This window comes from Salvia hispanica, chromosome 5 (assembly GCF_029641045.1).
Source record: "Salvia hispanica isolate PSC_SH4W2 chromosome 5, Shi_PSC_v1, whole genome shotgun sequence".
NCBI classification, from domain to species: Eukaryota; Viridiplantae; Streptophyta; class Magnoliopsida; order Lamiales; family Lamiaceae; genus Salvia; species Salvia hispanica.
Window position 1 is genome coordinate 34792122 of NC_142696.1, and position 22081 is coordinate 34814202.

Sequence of the window (22081 nt, forward strand, 5' to 3'; positions counted from 1 at the left end):
GTACGTCACCCTGGCCAAGGCGTGGTTGTCGGTTTGCGACGATCCGCTGGTTGCGAACAACCAGCGGATCGTCAACATGTGGGCTAAGATTAGAGCAGCCTACTAGAGGAACTGCCCGCACGGAAAGGACTACACCGGTGAGGAGTGCCGGAAGGGGTGGGAACGCATCAGGGCCGCGGTCGGCCGATTTTCGGGGTTGTACGCCAATGCCCTCCGCATGATGACTGGTGGACAGATTGAGGAGGACTGCCGGAGGATAGCGGAGAGTCAGTTCCCCAAGCCGGGGGTTTATAAGGAGTTCACCTTCTGGAACTGCTATCTGGTGCTGAAGGACTCCGAGAAGTTCCGGACGGGGGTCGACGCTAGGTGGTCGAAGAAGCAGAAGCTGAACTCTTCCGGCGATTACAGCGGCAGCAGCGGCGGTTTCCACGACCTCCCCCCGGATGCTGGGGAGTTTTCGTCCCCTTCATCGTTTGCTCGCCGCACTCGCCCGGTTGGTCAAAAGCGGGCGCAACAGGCATCGAGGGGATCCTCCCCCTTATCGCCCCAGGAGGTCCAGTCCGCACCCCCCCACCCGCGTACACCTTATTCTCGCTTCAAAAAACGCGGGAACAGATGTACAAGCTCTTCCAAGATTGGAGGGCCACAACTGACCCCACGGAGAAGAGGTTTCTTCACTCGATGCTCGAGAGCATGCGGGTCGATTTGGATGCCACGAGGGCACAGATGGGGGACTCAGACGCGGGCTCAGATGCCACCGATGTGGAGGTCCCGGGTGGCAGCGGCAACGGCGACGAGGACGGCGATGAGGAGTAGAGAGAGGCGGGGCTCGTGTGTGGAAGCCCGATTTTTTCTATTACGTACTTTTTTTTATCTATGTACCTTTTTGTTATTTAAATGAAATGAATGAATTTTCCTGTATATGTCTCGTAAATTGAATTCCGTAATTTATCGTAAATTTAATTCCGTAAATGTAGTTGTTTTTGAATTGTTTTTATTGCGGCTAGTCTGTGGCTGGCCTTAGTCTTGCTTAAAATGATGATGTGGCAGGTGGAATTTTAGTGCTGATGACGTGGCAGGGAGAGAGAGTGGCTGGCTTGTAGCTGGCCTAAAGCCATTGTGGATGCTCAGCCACAGCCCAGCCATTCTCTCTCCCTGCCACGTCATCAGCACTAAAATTCCACCTGCCACATCATCATTTTAAGCAAATAGGCTAGCCTAAGGCCAGCCACAGGCTAGCCGAGTAAAAATAATTAAAAAACAACTACATTTACGGAATTAAATTTACGATAAATTACGGAATTAAATTTACGAGACATATATGGAAAAATTCATTCATTTCATTTATAAAAAAAGGTACATAGATAAAAAAAGGTACATAATAAAAAAAACTCGTTAAAACAAGTGGTGCAAATGAAAATGAAACTAAAATCGCGTATATATAGTGTTTCAAAAATTTTCAAAAAATAAAAAAATAAAAAATAGCGCTGGCCGATCGGCACGCCACAATGGCGGCTAGTGCTCGCCTATTTTCTCTCTGAAAGCGGGCCGATTCTTATGGTTCGGCTAGCGACGCGAATCGGCTAGCCAGTGCACTAGCCGCCATTGTAGATGCCGTAAAAGTAAGTTTGTAAGCATAATAAACATAACAAGATTTTTTGTTATTTGGGATAGGAGGTGTAAACTTGAGCTCCAGAAATTCATCATCTCTTCCCACACGACACAACCGAGAGAGAAAGAAAGTGAGAGAGAGAGAGAGATGCTCCATAGCTCTGTGGCGATAACATCCCCTAAATTAACATGCTCTTTCCAATCTACTTCCACTTCCGACTTCCATCGTCCCTCCAGACGCCTCAGGCTCTCCGCCAAGATAGACGATGCCTCCGCCGACCAATTTCTGCAGAATAACTCCATCGCCGATTTCATGAGGTTTAAGAGGGATGACCACGCCCAATTGCAAACCGCTCTTCTCACCTACCGCAAGAAGTTCCCCTTCTCCCTTCTTCAACCGTTTCTCCGAGTATAATTTCTTCTTATCTTTTCTTCCCCTACCCCCAATCTTCTTCTCATAGCTGTTTTTGGTTATTTTTTTTGCTCTGTAGGTGGATTTGGTCTCCACGATTCATATTGCTGATAAGGAGTAAGTTTTTTTAATTTCTGTTAAATTTTCAATGCTCAATTGTTCAAGTTTCAGAAATGATAAATTTCAAGCCTGCCCTTCAACTCAATTGTCAAATATGAGCAACTCTAAAAGCATTCATTATATAATTAAGTCAGAATCAGATACAGGCTTCATCATTATCTTCCACTTCGTTTCACTATTCTAACATTGTTTAGTGGTTGCAGTTCAATTTATACCCCATTTTCATGTAATCTTTGAATCTATTCTGAAATTGGAATTTAAAAATAATGTATTAAATGGGTCAGTGAGTAAACAGATATGCACAGTTATAATTTGTTTCTCGTGCCAACGTCCTCATTGTTGTGTGCATAAGAAACTCTAAACTAAATGTTTTTGTAGGTACTTTGCAACCCTACAGAAAGAACTGGAGGGATATGATTGTGTTCTTTATGAGATGGTTGCTAGCAGAGAAAGTCTAGAAAACAGAAGGAGCCCCGGGCCTAGGAAGAAACTTACGAGCTCAAACTCACGGGGATTTAATATTATTGGATGCATTCAACGACAAATGGCCAAGTTGCTTATGCTTGACTTTCAATTAGATTGTCTTGACTACCAGGCAGATAATTGGTATCATGCAGATCTTGACTTAGAAACTTTTAAATTGCTTCAGGTATAATTCTATCCTAATATCATCCTCAACTAAATTGTGTTGCTCATAACCTTCATTGTTCAATGTAAAAATAACTAAATGATGGAAAAAGCTATAGTAATAGCAATAGCTACTTGTTGCCAATACTTTTTTGAGCTGTAAATTGTAGATGCCAGAGTCCTAATGTGCTAGATTTCCTTCTACACTTAAAAGAGTTGAATAAATTATATGTATACCTTGGTTGATGGTATATATACATTGAAATTGTTTCAGTTCAGCACTGGAATATACTTCCATAAAACACTGAAACAGACATTTTCTTTGATGTCTTTCCTATTTATCTTAAAAGTATTCATGTAGTGATTGGTAGTCTTTTACCTGACTGAATCAGCTTGAAAAAGGTGAAAGCTTCTTCACATTTGCCAGAGATATGACACTCAAGTCCACAAAAGCTATGGTGCAGCCTGCTCCGCCCCGTGAGGATCTTGGTCCTTGGAGGTCCAAACTTTTATGGGCCGCCCGCGTTGTTCCAATGCCTCTTGTTGGTCTGCTCATCATAGGAGGTGTTTGTGCGGATATCGGAAACCAATCAGAATATCCAGAAGTAGAAGCCTTGTCCAGGCTCGATTTTGGTGCAGCAATGAAAGTATTCCTTGCAAAGAGGCTAACATCTGAGTAAGTTTTCCTAATTGAATATACTACTTATAAGGGAAATTGGTTTCTAAAATCATGAACTTTGCCTAAAGTTTGGTATTTCCCATGAACTTTGAAATTGGTATATAATATCACGAACTTTGCATTTTGTTTGGTATTTCCCAAACTCACTCAAATAATATATTTTCATCAAAATCTTATTTAACATAGGCAACCTTGATATGTTTTATAATATTTGAAACCACTTTTTAAGTTCATAACATGTAGCAAAAAAAGTCACGTTGAAAACCACGTTGATTTAATTGTGCCAAGTATGATAAAAAAGTCTCGCAAGTTAGTCAAATATAGCAATAAACATGCCGTGGGAAATGCCAAACAAAATGCAAAGTTCGTGATATTATATACCAATTTCAAAGTTCATGGGAAATACCAAATTTTAGGCAAAGTTCATGATTTTAGAGACCAATTTCCCTACTGTTACATATAAGTCCAATTTCCCTACTGTTACATCAAATTTTAGGTATACTACTTATAATTAATACTTTTACATATAAGTCCCTCTGTTTATAGGTTTGCACAGGTAACAGCTGATGTGGAAGAGACATCTGTGATCATCGGCGAGAGGAACAGAGCTGCTACAGAGGCGCTACGAAGAGCCATTGATGGAGGCAACAAGAAGATTGCGGTCCTGTACGGAGGAGGGCACATGCCGGACTTGGGACGAAGGCTGCGGGAGGAGTTCGATCTCGTCCCCTCCCAGGTACAGTGGATAACGGCGTGGTCCATAAAGAATAGGAATCTCACAAGCAGCTCTCTCCCACTCCTTAAGAAAATAGCTGAAATCTTTCAGTGGCCATTAAATAGATACCAAACTCTAGCGTTGCTCATATTATCTTCTCTTCTTGCATTAGATCTCTGGTTTTGGGAACTCTTTTTTGGCACCACTGTGAATTGGGTGTCGAATGTGGCTTCGGATTTGATTCATTATGTTGATAACAACCAATTCATGTGATTTGGAGTCTTGTAAATTCAGTGCTGATTGTAGGGATATTGTGTGCATTCATGAAATACAGGAACCATTCAAATTGAATGAAATGAGATGTGTTTTTAAACTCACAACACATTCAGACGATCGACATTAGCGCCGAACTAAAATTCTTCAATTAACTGAATATATATAAAAGTTTTCAACAAATTCTACCGTCAACAAAATTGCCGACTAACTTTTCCGCCAGTAATCCAATAGCGAATATGGTGTGTAGACTTCACCAAAATCCATCAGAGCCCGTTGGAAAATTTAATGACATTATAAAATCCTAGTATTTTGCTTGATAATTAAGCTGATCATACATGTATAGAGTCTAAATATGGAGTTCACTAACTAAATAGTGAACTTTAGATTTGGTCCCTAAAAAATTGCACTTTACACATTTTAGATCTTGGAATTATGAAAATATCACTTGAAGTATATGAATTAAAAAAAAATCCCTTAATTTCTGTTTTTACCCTGAACCCTAAAACATAAAGACAAATTTTTTTCTCTCTCTTTCCCCTTACCATCTCATCTCTTCTCTTTTGTATTGTGATAACTTTTATATGACACTTAAATTTCCATAATTTAAAGATAAAAATTGTATAATCTAATCATTTGATAAATATCTTCCTATTGAGTTTGAAAGTTCAATACTTCAAAACTGTGCAAATGTAATTTAATACATGTATTATAATATCATATGATAAACTGAAAAAACATTAATTTTTAATAAAGAAAATACTTCCTCCTTTCCATAAAAGATGTCACACTTTCTTTTTTAGTTTGTCACACTAACGATGTCACATTGTCATTTTTAAAAAAAGTTCTCACATTAGTATAAATATTAAATTTTCTCTCTCCACTTGACTCACAAAATAAAACCTTCTAAAATCTCGTGTCGTCCCACAAGTGTGACATCTTTTGTAGGACGGAAAGAGTAACAAAATTTTGAAGGCATTAACAGTAGCCCAATTCTAGCTAGGGCTGGGGAAAAATACCGAAATACCGAAAAACCGGTCTTATCGTACCGAAAAAATATCGAAAATACCGTTGTTTTGGTATACCGTGACTTTCGGTATGGTATGATACCTTACCGAAAGATTGCGGTAAGGTAACGATATGAATTTTCAAATACCGCGGTATACCGCTGCATACCGAAATTCGGTATATACCGTAAACTAAGGTATATACCGTAAATTAAGGTATATGCCACAATAATATAAACACAATTGTATATAAAATATATTTTATATATTTTTAAATTATAAATCTATTGTGAAATATAAATATAATTATGAATAAATTATATTTAATTTATTTTTAAAATTATAAATTATAAATAATATTTTAAAAACTCTAATTTTCTATTTTAATTGATGTTGAAAGTCAGGTATACCGCAAAAATAAGGTATACCGAACTTCGGTACGGTATACCGAAAATGAGGTACGGTATCGGTATGGAAATTTGTCATACCGAATATAAGGTATACCGAAGTTCGGTATACCAAAAACTTTGGTAAGGTAAAGGTATGACTTTTTCGCATACCGTATTTACGGTAAGGTATACGGTATGGTGGTTTCGGTAAGGTATACCTTACCTACCCACCCCTAATTCTAGCTTTTTATCTTCATTTTTCATTCACTTGCAATAGTCTGGATTATAGCTCAGACTATACACCCGCCCTATCCCCAGTTTTCCACTTCACTATTTTTATGTTTTAAAAATATTTATGTTGTTAAATAAAATAAAATATCAAAATAACACAAATTAAAAATGATATGTATAATGAAAATGATAAAAAAAAAATCTATCGTCCAAGCTTCCGTAATAGCGTACGATAGTCTAGACAACTATCGTTCGGCCTGAAGGCGCGGACCATGTGAAGGACGAGGGGGTGGGGCGACCACCTGCAATAGTGGACGGTCTGAGTGGAACAATATAATTTCAAGTTTAAGATTGTATTAATTTATATCGTTCAGCCTAGAACAATATTGTAAAAGTTAATTGTCATTTAAATAGGATCACACGATTAAAAAAAATGATAGATGAGAAAGAGAAAGAGAAGTTGTGTGATAAAGAAAATAGCGAGGACTTGAAAAGAAAGATTAAAGAAAGTTTTTTTATACCTTTTCAGGTTTCAAGAGCAAAAACAGAAATTAAATATAAGATTGTCGACTGCACATTAGTTTGATTTTGTTCGCTTGGGTCAAGTTCGTACGGGTTTATTTTTAGGTCACTCCTAAAATGTCAAATTAATTGAGATTGGACAAAGATTATATACATCTTCCGACTTTCCTGACTCATCAGATGTGGGATGGATTTATGTACATGACATTAAAGACTTTAAATGATGCTATGTTTCTAACTTAGAGAGTGGTGGTGATATTTTTCCTAATTTGAGAATCTAAAATATGGAAAGCGTTAATTTTATTATTCACTCTTAGCTAAATTAATTAATAAAAAATAGTACTAACGATTAAGTGAGTATATACAATGTAAATATTCTTCATTGGAATTATAAAATTCTCTATGATAAAATGCCACTCTTTCTGTCCCTAATAATTTGTCACTATTTGATCTGACACGGTTCTAAGAAATACTCCATAATAGATCTAATAAAATATGAGTGAAAATGAGTTAGTGAAATGTGGGGTCCTATTATAAAAAAATAGTACTCCGAAAGGTAACAAATTTTTAGAGACAAACAAAAATAGAAATAACTGACAAATTATCAGAGATAGTAATAATTAGTCCTATAAACCTTCCCGTGGTGCAAATCCTGGTTGAATTATACAGTACTCCAGATTTTAGATAGAGTGAACTACAAAAATGGACCTTGGACTATGTGTTTATCTCGCCCAAGTCTCTGGACTTTAAAAATATTATTAGACATCCCTGAACTAATGGTTTATTTTGAAATTGGTCATTTCAACTATTTTTTATCCGAAAATGCCATTTTGAGCATTTGGACAATTTCGTCTTTTTACATTTTAACTGTTTTAATATGATATTATTTCAATGATATACTAAATCTGATATTATTTCAAAATAATCTTCTTCCTCTCTTTTCCATCCTTCACTTTTTTTTTTATTTCAATATTAAATTTGATTTTATAAAATTAAATTTAAAATTTGGATTTTTAAATACCAAAAATTATTTTTAATTAAAATTATTAATTTATGTCTTATCTATTTACAACCCCCGAAATCTATGATATTGTCATTTTGAATCTATTTTGAGTATATGTGATACCTCAAATTAAAGCTTTTGTTAGGATATGTAAAACAAGATGTACATAAAAAGGAGATGAGAGAGAAGTGAGAGTCAAAACGGTTTGCAACAACATCGTTCCGATCCGCTTGACTCTCCCTCAATTTCTCTTGGTGCAATTTGCAAATCCCATTCTTTTCCCTTCGATCCCAATTCAACCACATTTATGCTCCCATTTCCAAATCATTTCCATGTCATCATTTATTTTGCTTTAAATTTGTAGCAGTTCTATTTAATAGGGTAAAGCTTCTTCATCCACCTTTCTACCTCACTCTCATTCTGTTTTAGCAAAAAGAAAAAAGAAAAAAAATGAAGATCATACCACAATGGAGGGCCGATCGACGCCCCATTCGGACGGCCCGTTTCCTGCTATGGTGGGGGCCCTCCATTGCTAATGCTCTCATCTCTTCCCACACACAACACAACCTCTCTCTATCCCGACCGAGAGAGATGCTCCATAGCTCTGTGGCGATTACATTTCCAAAATTAACACGTTCTTCCCAATCTACTTCCACTTCCGACTTCCATCGCCCCTGCATCGCCGATTTCAAGAGGTTTAAGACGGATGGCCACGCCCAATTGCAAACCGCTCTTCACACCTACCACAACAAGTTCCCCTTCTCCATTTTTCAACCCTTTCTCCGAGTATAATTTCTCTCTTTTTTTTTTACCCCCAATCAATCGCGCCTTTTATTCGTAGCTGTTTTATTTTTTTTTGTTTTTGCTCTGTAGGTTGATTTGGTCTCCACGATTCATATTGCTGATAAGGAGTAAGTTTTTTTGAATTTCAATTAAATTTTCAGTGCTCAAGTTTCAGAATTGAAGATTTTCAACTCAATTGTCAAATATGAGCAACTGTAAACGCATTCGTTGATTTGGGGATTTAAATATGATGTAATGAAAGGGATACAAATTGTTTGTCATTATGTGTTTGTAGGTACTTTGCAAGCCTACAGAAAGAACTGGAGGGATATGATTGTGTTCTTTATGAGATGATTGCTAGCAGACGGAGGCTAAAAAACAGCCGTGGACCTGGGAAGAAACTTAAGAGCTCAAGCTCACGGGGATTTAGCATTATTGGATGCATTCAACAACTAATGGCCAAGTTGCTTGTGCTCGACTTTCAATTAGATTGTCTTGACTACAAGGCAGATAACTGGTATCATGCTGATCTTGACACTGAAACTTTTAAATTGCTCCAGGTATAATTCTATCCTAATATCATCCTCAACTAAATTGTGCTTCATCATTCAATATAATAATAGCAATAATTTTTCGAAGTAGGTTTCGTTCTACGCTGAAAGAGTTTAGTAAATTATATTGCTTCTGCTATGCATTTTTCCGTTTGGCTTTTCTAATCATAAAGGCTAACTCTTTCACCACTGCGCCACGTTCACTGTTTTGGTAAGAGTATAACTTCAATTATTTATTATTCTTATATATACCCTATTCAACAATTTTTACTTTATTCTATATTTAATCATATGTTTCTATAGACTAATTAATCAACCATATTTATTTATATTTCCATAAATTAATTCGTTAACTATTATATTTTACGTATAATATATATTTCATCATTTTTGTTAATTAATTAATTTTAATAGGAGTAATATTTTATTAATCACTAAATTTTGATATTGTCATATATGATATAGATATATTACTTACATACAAATTTGAATATTATAAGTATATACTATTTATTTAATTATACTTATCATCCATTAAATTTAATATTATCATTCATTAAATTTTTATAGTTTTATGTTATAAGAGTATATAGAAATATATTATTACATACGGAGTATAAATTTTGATTTATTTATATAATATAAATTTAATTATATATTTGTACAGTGTTCCGGTCCGACCAGTTGAACCGTGAACCAGTAGCTTCGCCGGTTCACTTGCCGGTCCGGTTTTAAAACATTGGTTTCAGCACTTGGGAAAATGCTTCCTTAAAACACTTAAATAGACATTTTCTTTGTTGTCTTTCCTATTTATCATAAAAGTATTCATGTAGTAATTTGTAGTCTTTTACCTGACTGAATCAGCTTGAAAAAGGTGAAAGCTTCTTCACATTGGCCAGAGATATGACACTTAAGTCCAGAAAAGCTATGGTGCAGCCTGTTTGTGTGGATATCGGAAACCAATCAGAATATCCAGAATTAGAAGCCGTGTCCAAGATCGATTTCTGTGCAGCAATGAAAGTTTTCCTAGCAAAGAAGCTGACATCTGGGTAATCCTAATTGAACACTAATCATAATTAATACAAGTTTTTGCATCTAAGTCTTCTGTTTATAGGCTTTCACAGGTAACAGCTGATGTGGAAGGGACATCTGTGATCATCGGCGAGAGGAACAGAGCTGCTACAGAGGCGCTACGAAGAGCCATTGATGGAGGCAACAAGAAGATTGCGATCCTGTACGGTGTAGGGCACATGCCGGACTTGGGACGAAGGCTGCGGGAGGAGTTCGATCTCGTCCCTTCCCAGGTACAGTGGATAACGGCGTGGTCCATAAAGAATAGGAATCTCACAAGCAGCTCTCTCCCATTCCTTAAGAAAATAGCTGAAATCTTTCAGTGGCCATTAAATAGATAACAAACTCTAGCGTTGCGCATATTATCTTCACTTCTTGCATTGGATCTCTGGTTTTGGGAACTCTTTTTTCGCACCACTGTAAATTGGGTGTCGAATTGGCTTTGGATTTGATTCATTGTGTTGATAACAGCCAATTCATGTGATTTGGAATCTTGTAAATTCAGTGCTGATTGTACTGATATTGTGTGCATTCATGGAATACAGTACTCTCTTAGGGTGAAACTTTCAAATTGAATGGAATGAGATGTGTTTTGTACTCACAACACATTCATATAAAAATCGTTAAAAAAAATTATGATGCAAAGTCAACTCACGCATATATACAAGCATATGGAGTAGATAAACTACTTTATAAAAACCTCCCAAAATACACTTCAAAATTTGCTCTAGTTTTGTTTAACAAGAGATGGGAGGAACAACTTATAAAACTTCCCTATTGTGTAGTCATTTACAGACAATCGACATTAGCGCCGAACTAAAATTCTTCGGTTAACTGAATATATATGAAAGTTTTCAACAAATTCTACCGTCAACAAAGTTGCCGATGAACTTTTCTGTCCGTAATCGAATAACGATTCACTTCATCAAAATCCATCAGAGCGTCTGTTGGAAAATATAACTGACATTATAAAATCCCACTAGTATTTTGTTTGATAATTAAGCTGATCATACATGTATATTGCCTAAATATGTAGTTCACTCTATTAGCTAAATAGGGAACTTTAGATATGGTCGCAAAAAAAATTGCACTTTACACCTTTTAGATCCTAGAATTATGAAAAATATCGCTTGAAGTCTATGAATTAAAAAATTCCTTAATTTCTATTTTTATCCCTACCTAAACCCCAGAAAACATAAAAGACTTATTTTTTGCTATCTCTTCCCTCCTCTCTCTCTGTCCTCTCTCTACCTCATCTCTTCTCTTTTGTCATGATACCTTTTTATATGACACTTAAATTTTCATATTTTAAAGATAAAAGCTGTATAATCTGCTCATTTGATAAATATCTTCCTATTGAGTTTGAAATTTCAATACTTCAATGTTGTGCATGTGTAATTTAATGCATGTATTATAATATCATGTGATAAACTAAAAAGACATTAATTTTTTCTAAAGAAAATAACAAAGTTTTGAAGGCATTCACAGTAGCCCAGTTCTCGCTTTTTATCTTCATTTTTCTTCCACAATGTCAGTATTTTATCCCCATTTTCTCACTTCACTACTATTTTTATCTTTTTAAAATTTTGTGTTGCTAAATAAAATAAAATATCAAAATAACACAAATTAAAAGGAAATGAAGGTGTAAAATGAGATGTATATGTGTATAGTGAAAATGGTAAAACAGATATGAAAATCTATCGTCCGAGCTCCCAGAATAGCTGACGATAGCCCGGACGACTATCGTCCCGCCTAAAGGAGAGGGGGGGTTGAAAGGAAATGGACTAGAATTAGATTAATATGGATAAAGTAATTATAGTTGGGCTATAATTATAATAGTCCATAAGCCCAACAATCATGAAACCCTAGTGACTCTTCATCTATATAATGGTTATTTATTCTCCATTATGAGACATGAGAAATAGCGTAACATTAGAGAGAAAATACGTAAAGCTTTGTAGAGAGAATTCCTAGCATTCTTCTACGGAGCAATTGTACCGGGATAGTTCCTGCATCGGATTGGATTGCACGTGGACTTCGATAGTAGTGGATTCAACTTGTAGGATTCAATCGCAGAAGAAAACAACACAACAAGTAAGATTTAGTTCCGATGTGTTTTACATGCTCAACTTACAATATGATTATGAATCTAGATCTGTTATTCTTGTATGCAATTTTCTTATATGCAATTTCTGCTACGTTCATTAGATGAATACAAGAATTACTAACAGTGGTATCAGAGCCCGGAGCTCGATTCTTAATTATTTTGTGTGATAATTATTTTGTGGATTGTTTTGATATTAAATCTATGTAATTGGGATTCGCATAGAAATTGGATTTCAACATGTCTTTGGAACTGAAATTAGATTTCACTTTTTGGAGTCAGTTTGACGGTGAAGGTTCTGGGAACCAACAATGATTTTGAAATTGGTATTCTAAATATCTTTGGAAGACTTATTTCTGAAAACAATTTTTTGCTAAAATCTCAGTTGGAAAAGAAATCAAAATTTCAAATTACCTTTTCAAAATTTATTCTTCCGCAAGAAAAGAAATTTTTCAAATTCTTCTTCAAACTTGGATTTCAGAAATCCATTGTTTATCGCCGGCTACAATGCGAGGCTGTCGCCGGCATGGCCTAGGGTCGAGACTGACTAGGTCTGAACCGTCGGTATGGCTTGATAATTTTGTTGAACGGCTGCTGTAGAGATACGTTACTGGGCAACGGAAAATCGGCAGTTAGAAAATAAAAGGAAGAAGAAGCGGCGTGGCCGTAAGTTCATTCCTACAGCATGGTTACAAAATTTTCAGAAACCAAAAGTTAGACTTTGAAAATTAAACAGGATTTTGAGATAAAAATCTTTTGAAACTGTTTCAAAGGAATGATATTTTGAAATTTCCAAAACCACCTGCGGTGTGGTGCCGGAGAAGGTGTAGAATGAAGGGAGCACTAGGCTAGGCCATCGTCCTGCCCAATTGTCAGATTTCTCATTCCCGACGGGAATCCAATTGCAATTCTCCTCTACTTTGCCGAGAAGGCGGCTGGTTGTCAAAAGAACCACCGTCAATCGGCGTAAGACGTCAGAAATTGGCGAAAGGAGAATGTGAAGGATCTGTTAATGGTGAACAACGGATGAGTTGTGCAACTGAGGAAGATGAAAAGCTGCCATCATGTTTTAATTTGGGCCGACATTTTAAATAGCAATTGGGTTGCCCATTTAATTGTTTTTTAAAATAAAAGGGGTCTAATTATTATGTAGGCAGATTAGTTTCAATTAGCAACCCACTAAGGGTTGTTACGTGTAAAGTATCCCAATTACATTAATAATTTATTAATTAGATTAATAAATTAAAATTTAGACTGATTCATTTATTAATTGAATAAATGAATTTGTTATATAAATTTAGAATTAATATAATTTTAAATCCACATTTAATTACAAAATAAAATTTAATTTTATTTGTTGAGCATTATTTGATATCCTATGTGATAAGCATACTATTTGATTTTATATGCTTATTATTGAACTATAGTAGTTAGAGACCGTTTTATTGTCTGGGTAGGCGGCGCCCAGTATGTGCAGTCCGTGTTATACTATGTCTGGGTAGGCGGTGCCCAGTATTTGTTTGAGATTTAATATTGGATATTATGTTCACATAACTAGTATCACGCTTTTTTCCCACAAAATATAAGTCTTGTTTTGAAACAAACGCGTCGTCCATCACAATTGTTTGATGTTCCTAGCCTTTTCGACCATGAGTTTTACGCCCTCGCATTTACTCTAAATCCACAAGGTTTAGGCTCATTCATAGATGCATGGTTGACATCGTGTGATGGGATTGACTTGCTTAAATTATTTTGTGTAGCCCTCGCAAGCAAAATAATTTATGGACGTATATTAATTAGATTAATAAACCAAGAATTGTAAAATTGTTGTTACAATTGGTTTGGAGGCCTACCTAGTGATCTTATTGTAGTCATCAGCCCTCGCAGAGGCTACAACTATATAGACTTGGATCTTGGACCACTAAAATTTATATTTGGTATAAATTCGTATTTTATGTTTGGGGGGCATAATATATGTTAAAATTAGTGGGAGCTAATCAATACAATAAACCCTTGTTTGATTAGTGATGCGAATGTGATCTTTGTATGCTTTTCTAATTTGTTTTTCATTTTATTTTCCGTTCAGATAATATGTCAAACTTATCTTATAAGTGTATGATGTAAACAAACAAATTGACTAGGTCAAATTTCACGGAGTGGCAGAGAGACTGCCCAAAACTCAAGGCACAAGGTGCAATGAGTGGGAGCTCAGCTATGTTTGTCATTGAGATAAATATGTCTATGAATAACTCACAATCCTGGGTATTGGATACCGCTTGTGGTTCACACATTTATAATAATGTGGAAGGTCTAATAGACAACAGGAAAGTGAGGCCTGGGGAAGTAGACCTACGTGTTGGAAATGGAGCAAGAGTTGCTGCCGAACGCGTGGGAACTTATAGATTAGATCTTCCCTCAGGACATAGACTAGATTTGCATAATTGTTATTTTGTTCCAGTTATTTCAAAGAATATTATTTCCATTCCGATGTTGGACATTGAGGGTTTTTCCTTCCATTTTGCAAACAGCAGATGCTCGTTTTCTAATAATGGATTGTTTTATGGAAATGCCTCTTTAGAGAATGGATTATATATGCTTGAATGCAAACGGAATATTCTCAATGTGCAAAATAAAAGACTTAAGCTAAGTAATACGAATAATGCAACTTATCTATGGCATTGCAGACTTGGTCATATTAATGAGAAAAGAATAGCAAGATTGAGAAAGTTAGACTATCTCACTTCATTTGATTTAGAATCATATGGAGCTTGTGAATTCTGACTCAAAGGAAAAATGACAAGTAAACCATTTTCTGGGAAAGGGGTACGTACTAAGGATTTGCTAGAGTTAATTCACACAGATGTGTGTGGACCGTTTCCAACTCAAGCAAGAGGTGGTTATTCGTACTTCATAACTTTTACTGATAATTTGTCAAGGTATGGATATGTGTATCTTATGAAACATAAATCCGAGGCCTTTGAGAAATTTAAAGAGTTTAAGTGTGAAGTTGAGAACAACTTGGGAAAAGTATTAAGACTCTTCGATCTGATCGAGGAGGGGAATACTTGAGCCGAGAATTTCTTGATTACTTGAAATCACATGGAATTCAGTCAGACTGGACACCTCCTGGTACACCACAAATGAACGGAGTATCTGAAAGGAGAAATCGAACATTATTAGATATGGTTCGATCCATGATGAGTTTAGCTAGTCTCCCTTTATTTCTCTGGGGTCATGCTTTATTGACTGCTATTTACATTCTGAATAGAGTTCCATCTAAATCAGTTGAGAAAACACCATATGAGTTATGGTATGGCAAAAAGCCTTGTCTTAACTATATGCGGACCTGGGGTTGTCCAGCTTTTGTTAAGAAATAAATGACTGATAAGTTGGAATCTAAAAGTGAGAAGTGTTACTTTGTGGGATATCCTAAACAAACTAGAGGATATGAATTCTACTGCCCTGGAGATCACAAGGTGATAATCTCTAGGAATGTGACGTTTCTTGAAGACAATTATGTCTTAAAGGAACAAGGTCGCAACATTGTAGATCTTGAAGAAATTCAAGAACCACAAGATAACATTGAGGATGAGGTATTGTCAAATGGTTTGAACAATAACTCAGTGGGAGTTTTTGATGATCTATTGGGAAGGGAAATTAATATTGGAGGAGACCTTAGAGGGACTCTCGAAGAACCTCCTCAAGACAATGAGATGCATCAAAGACAAGATGATACAATAGTTGCATCACCTTTACCTCAAGAAGATCATAATGATATTCCTGAACCTACTCACATTCAGAATGAACAGCCTGAGCTAGAAGAAAACCAACTCAATAGGCCTAGAAGGACTCGTCGTCCACCTGAGAGACTGAATCTAATGGTTGAGAACCAAGATGATGAAGTTGATTTAGATGACGATCAGCCTAAAACCTATACCGAGGCGGTGTCAGACACCGATCGAGAGAAGTGGCTTGAAGCCTTGATATCTGAAATGGACTCGATGTACTTCAACTTAGTCTGGGAACTAGTTGACATGCCAGATGAGGTTTACCCTATAGGCTACAAATGGATCTTCAAAAAGAAGAGAGATGCAGATGGCAAAGTACAAACCTACAAGGCTAGGTTAGTGGCAAAGGGTTATAGTCAGCGCGAAGGCATTGACTATGATGAAACCTTTTCATCAGTTGCTAAGATCAAGTCCATTAGGATATTACTTGCAATTGCTGCATACTACAATTTTGATATTTGGCAAATGGATGTCAAAACTGCATTTCTCAATGGAGAATTAGAAGGCAATGTCTATATGACACAACCTGAAGGTTTTGTATCGAAAGAAAGGCCGAATGCAGTGTGCAAGCTAAAGAAGTCCATTTATGGACTTAAGCAAGCTTCGAGGAGTTGGAATATTTTTTTTGACAGAACAATCAAATCGTTTGGTTTTGTTAGAAGCAAAGAGGATCCATGTGTTTATAGTAAACGCGAAAATGGAAACGTCGTATACCTTATCATATATGTTGATGACATCTTGATTATGGGAAGCGATCGTTCCATGATGCAATCCGTGAAAGAGTGGTTGTCTAGATCCTTTATGATGAAGGATCTGGGTGATGCTTCCTATATCCTTGGAATTAAGATCTATCGAGATAGACCAAATAGGATGTTGGGATTATCACAATCCACTTACATAGACAAGTTGTTAAGGCGCTTCTCAATGGAGAATTCTAAGAAAGGTTTTCTTCCTATGGGACATGGCATTGTATTGTCAAAGAAGGATTGTCCTTCTAATGACAAAGAAAGAGACAACATGAAAAGGATCCCATATGCTTCGGCTATAGGATCTATTATGTAGGCCATGATATCTACTAGGCCAGATGTGGCCTATGCGCTTAGCATGACAGGCAGATTTCAGCAAAATCCCGGTGAGGAACATTGGAAAACTGTTAAGACTATTCTTAAGTACCTTAGAAGGACTAAAGAATATTTCTTAGTCTATGGTGGACAACCAGAGTTATCAGTTACTGGGTATACTGATGCTAGTTTCCAAACAGACCATGACGACTATAAGTCTCAGTCTGGATATGTTTTTATCCTCAATGGTGGAGCAATGAGTTGGAATAGTTCCAAACAAGGTACAACTGTCGATTCCACCACCGAAGCCGAGTATATTGCTGCATCTGAAGCTGCCAAAGAAGCTGTTGCTTTGTTAGAGTTCGTTAAGGAACTGGGTGTCGTTCCGAGTGCCAGTAGTGCAATACCTTTGTACTGTGACAACACTGGTGCTGTTGCGCAAGCAAAAGAACCCAGAGCTACGAACAGGAACAAGCATGTTCCTAGAAGATATCATCTGATCAGAGAAATAATTGAAAGAGGCTACATAAAATTAGAAAGAGTACCGACTGATGATAATTTAGCTGATCCTTTCACTAAACCGTTATGTATAGCAAAACACAACAAGCACTTTGAGAGCTTAGGTGTTAAACATGTTGGTAGATGGCTTTGAATCAGTGGGAGTTAAAGTTTTATATGTCTTAGAAACATTTTGTGTTGAGACAATATTACTTGATCACATTCTATGAAAATTTAATTTTCTATGGGTTTTGTGCACTTATTGGAATAATTGTTTTAAATGTTTGTCTTTATTCTAAATATTTGTTCCCTTGAATTATGACTGTCGTTAATGAAGTGAGACATTAATGATGTAGTATAATTCTAAAATAGCCCTAACCAATGATCATCAAGAATGGGATATTGATGATATGTTACATGTTAGCATGGGGTTTGCATCACATTCTTCGAGAATGTAGTTGTTCTCACAACTATGAGATATCAGATACTCGTGATGGACACATGGTATACTTCGGAGAGTATTGGTATACCCTACTATTAAACTGTTTTGTTAAGTGTCTACAGCTTATTAGTGCATGAAGTATGTAATAGTCCTTGGATCTGAGGTCATTACACATTTTGTTTGTTGAGTGGTGTGCTTTGATCTTGTCCAACGCTTTGCCTCCCAAAGGAATATTGAGGCACAGACCTGTGTTGGGTATATCATAAGATAAATGAAAATGGTAGTTGAGCCAAGAATGAGATTCATTCCTCGATTAGAATTTCGAGAGAACACTCAAATTCTCTATATTACTTGACCATTAAAGTCATTGGCCAATGCAAAGGTATATTCGATTAAAGTAATTGAATATGATCGAATGGGTCATTTAATAAAGATGAGATAAAGTGATTGAGCTATTTGGATGACACATAGCAAATCTTAGGCTCAATCGGGTGGTTCGTGAATGAAAGGATATTACTATAAACTTTATGTAAAGGCTTGTTTACCGAATTCACGTAAACGTCCTTCATATATCGAGCTACGCTGCCAACACAGTCTAGGAGTTTTGTGCAGACTTCGATTAGATCGCCGTCGATAATGAGGGCCTAAAGGGTCACACTATAAGTGTATTTTAATCCGCTCAAGGGTACAAAGTTGGAACTGCGTATTATATCTAATGCTAGTCCAAGTGGGAGATTGAAAGGAAATGGGCTAGAATTAGATTAATATGGATTAAGTAATTATAGTTGGGCTATAATTATAATAGTCCATAAGCCCAACAATCATGAAACCCTAGTGACTCTTCATCTATATAATGGTTATTTATTCTCCATTATGGGACATGAGAAATGGCGTAACATTAGAGAGAAAATACGTAAAGCTTTGTAGAGAGAATTCCTAGCATTCTTCTACGGAGCAATTGTACCGGGATAGTTCCTGCATCGGATTGGATTGCACGTGGACTTCGATAGTAGTGGATTCAACTTGTAGGATTCAATCGCAGAAGAAAACAACACAACAAATAAGATTTAGTTCCGTTGTGTTTTACATGCTCAACTTACAATATGATTATGAATCTAGATCTGTTATTCTTGTATGCAATTTCCGCTGCGCTCATTAGATGAATACAAGAATTACTAACAGGGGGGACGACCACCTCCAATAGTGGACGATAGCCTGGACGATGCTATTGTCTTTGCTATCGTCCACTATATTGAATGGTCTGAGTTGAACAATATGATTTAAAGTTTGAGATTATATTAATTTATATTGTTCAACCTATAACAGGATTGTAAAAAAATAAATTATTATTTAAATAGAATCGCACGAAAAAAAAAGGATAGGTGGGGAAGAGAAAGAGAAGTTGTGTGATAAAAGAAAATAGCGAGGAATTGAGAAGAAAGATGATTTAAAGAAAATTTTCATACCTTTTCAGATTTCAAGAGCAAAAACAAAAATTAAAGACTCCAAATGATTCTATTGCTATGTTTCTAAGTTGGAGGGTGGTGGTGATATTTTTCCTACTTTAAGAATATAAAATATGGAAAGTGCATTTTCCATATACTAATTTTGTAATTCACTCTTAACAAATTAATCAATAAAAAATACTAACAATTAAGTGAGTATATACAATCTAAATATTTTTCATTGGAATTTCAAAATTCTCTATATGATAATAATACTATATTACTAATAATTAGACCTATAAACCTTCCCATGGCGCAAATCCTGATTGAAGTACTCCTATAATTAGATAACTTTGCAAGAAATTGAAAGATTGATTGGGTGATGCTGTGTTTTATTTGAAGTGGGAAAATTAAAGTTTCCGTATACGTACAATATTTAATCAACAAAAAAAAAGAATAATGTTATGCAGCCACATTATGGTCATCCACACAAGGGTATAATAGTAATAAATACCATTAAAATATTAAAAAGAAACTAATCCTTGTTGTTAGTGCATTAGTATTTTACAGGATAGTCCTTTCCTTTAAAAAAACTATATTTTTCATTAATGTACAGCTCTTTATTCTTTCAGCTTTTTCTTAAAAATAAAACTAATATTCGGACCATATATTATAAACAAAGTAGATTAGTATGACTAAGAACGATAATTTATATAGTTTGAATTTATAAAGATTTATAAAACAAATGATTAGAATATAATTTAAAAGAATGATAAAAGTAATAATTTAAAAATAGACTAATTTTATTTAAGGAATTTTTTTTCCTCTCTAATTAGGTAATTCTCATTCTCCACTAACAATACTGCAATCACTTTTTTTTCTATCTTTCTCTTATTTTACTAATTGTTCATTAAAACTTGTGTTATTTTAAATATTGTAGATTTTTTAATGACAGGGGAGTATTATTTAGTATGATATAAGGGTATAACATGTTTAAATTGTACTATTATATATGCTAATGTTATTAATTGACTAGAATTTTTTGTTTCAATTAATATATTGGATATCAATTAATATTTAGAGGTTTTAATTGTTCATCTATTGAATTTAACAGTTTATGATTTAGTATTGATTCTAAACACGAGGTATAACTTAAAGCTAGAGTATACGCCAACAAAATAACTTATTATAATTATTAAACACATTTGGTTTACAAATTAAATTTTAATATTAAGAGTATTGATAATGCAGTAAATTCAAAACTAACAAATAAATAAATAAAAGTACATAAAATTAAAACAATTAAAACATAAATACATATATAAAGGATGCGTAAAAATAAAATTAAACAATAAATAATATCAAAACGGTGCAATTTTATGATAAGAATAAGTAATTCAATTACTAAATGTGTTTAACTTGATCATAGATAAATGTAAATATACATATTAACATACAGGAACTTGGATTATGATAGTTCAGTTCGATATCATAAGATATTATGTATAGTATATTAGTATTATATATTTATATATTATATTATGATGCATTGAGTCATTGTAAATTATTAATAAAATTTTAAAAAAGTGCATGTTAAGACTAAATGAAATCTCAAATTTGCAATTGAATTTAAGGTCAATAGAACCATTAGTCGAATTTGAGATAGATTATATATCTCACTCTTCTCAGTGAATACAATCCCAAATTGCTCAATTAAATATAATATCAAATTATATTTTCAAATGTTAAACTGAATTTAAGCTTAAACAATTGAATTTAATATTAAATTTGAATTTACAATCGTTCAATCGAAATTAAGATAAACTGGTACTTCCAATTATTTAATTAAATTGAATAACAATTGAATGAAATTTACTAGTATGAACTAAAATACAGACTTAATTACAAACTTATAAGATTAAAGCGGAATATCAATTTTCCCATCAAAATAATAAATAACAAACTAAAAAGTTAATAAATACTCCCTCCGTCCCGCTTTAGCAGTCCCATTGACTTTTCTGCACTCGTTTTGTAAAAATGATAATAAATAGTTAAAGTGGAGAAATAATAAAGTAAAAAATAGAATAATTTAGAGAAGAGTCTTATCTACATTATTCTCTTTTTTACTTTATTATTTCTCCACTTTAACTATTTATTATCATTTTTACAAAATGAGTGCAGAAAAGTCAATGGGACTGCTAAAGCGAGACGGAGGTAGTAGTAAGCAAATTTCATTTTCAATTAAATATCAATGATCGTACTTTTAATTGGAAATTCCTTACTATTTTATTATTTCGTTTCCACTACCTTATGTATATATTAAGCTTCAAGAACTAAAAAGAAATAAAATCTGAGAAGACAAGAGAAGAAATAATTATGTAGAGCGTGTATACAAAGGCTAAGCAAATATTACTGAAAGATTTAAGACAAAGGGTAAAATAGCCATGAAAAATTTGATACTTTCTATGTGCATTAAATTTGATTGTAAAATCTGATTATGCCAATATTATGGCCATTTAGCATCACTCCAAAAAAAAATTTTACGCAATCACGAGACTGATATGCCAGATTTAAATTTACAGAAGTATCGAGGAGCAATCACCCAATAAGGCCAAAGACCAATAGATTTGGAAATAAAGTTATGACATGTGAGGGCCACGATTCTTGTGTGAAAAAGTTTTTGCTTCTTTTAACATGTGATGCATATGATCCGGACAGGTGAGGTAAATTAGCTTTCACCATGAAAATA

The 22081-nt window shown here is 34.9% G+C and overlaps 2 protein-coding genes and 1 long non-coding RNA gene across 5 annotated transcripts; 2 read left to right on the plus strand and 1 right to left on the minus strand.

Moving 5' to 3' along the window:
• Positions 1 to 1668: 1668 nt before the first annotated feature.
• Positions 1669 to 4520, plus strand: LOC125191357 (uncharacterized). Of its 2 annotated transcripts, none has more exons than XM_048088901.2 (5): positions 1669 to 2020; positions 2103 to 2140; positions 2522 to 2792; positions 3163 to 3446; positions 3981 to 4520. In XM_048088901.2, exons 1-5 carry the CDS (start codon positions 1760 to 1762, stop codon positions 4435 to 4437), a joined length of 1311 nt encoding a protein of 436 aa, XP_047944858.1. In that variant the 5' UTR covers positions 1669 to 1759; the 3' UTR covers positions 4438 to 4520. The 2 variants fall into 2 exon arrangements, with proteins under 2 accessions (XP_047944858.1, XP_047944859.1); XM_048088902.2 differs by having other exon boundaries at positions 3996 to 4520.
• A 3245-nt stretch (positions 4521 to 7765) lies between these two features.
• Positions 7766 to 10557, plus strand: LOC125187626 (uncharacterized). Its single transcript, XM_048084246.2, has 5 exons — positions 7766 to 8375; positions 8463 to 8500; positions 8668 to 8932; positions 9788 to 9972; positions 10038 to 10557. Exons 1-5 carry the CDS (start codon positions 8040 to 8042, stop codon positions 10333 to 10335), a joined length of 1122 nt encoding a protein of 373 aa, XP_047940203.1. The 5' UTR covers positions 7766 to 8039; the 3' UTR covers positions 10336 to 10557.
• A 1082-nt stretch (positions 10558 to 11639) lies between these two features.
• On the minus strand, positions 11640 to 13159 carry LOC148926711 (uncharacterized). Of its 2 annotated transcripts, none has more exons than XR_016130152.1 (2): positions 12901 to 13159; positions 11640 to 12708 (listed from the first exon to the last, which is right to left on the minus strand). It is a non-coding gene; the product is annotated as an uncharacterized LOC148926711 (long non-coding RNA). The 2 variants fall into 2 exon arrangements; XR_016130151.1 differs by having other exon boundaries at positions 11640 to 12776.
• Between the last annotated feature and the right edge of the window lie 8922 nt (positions 13160 to 22081).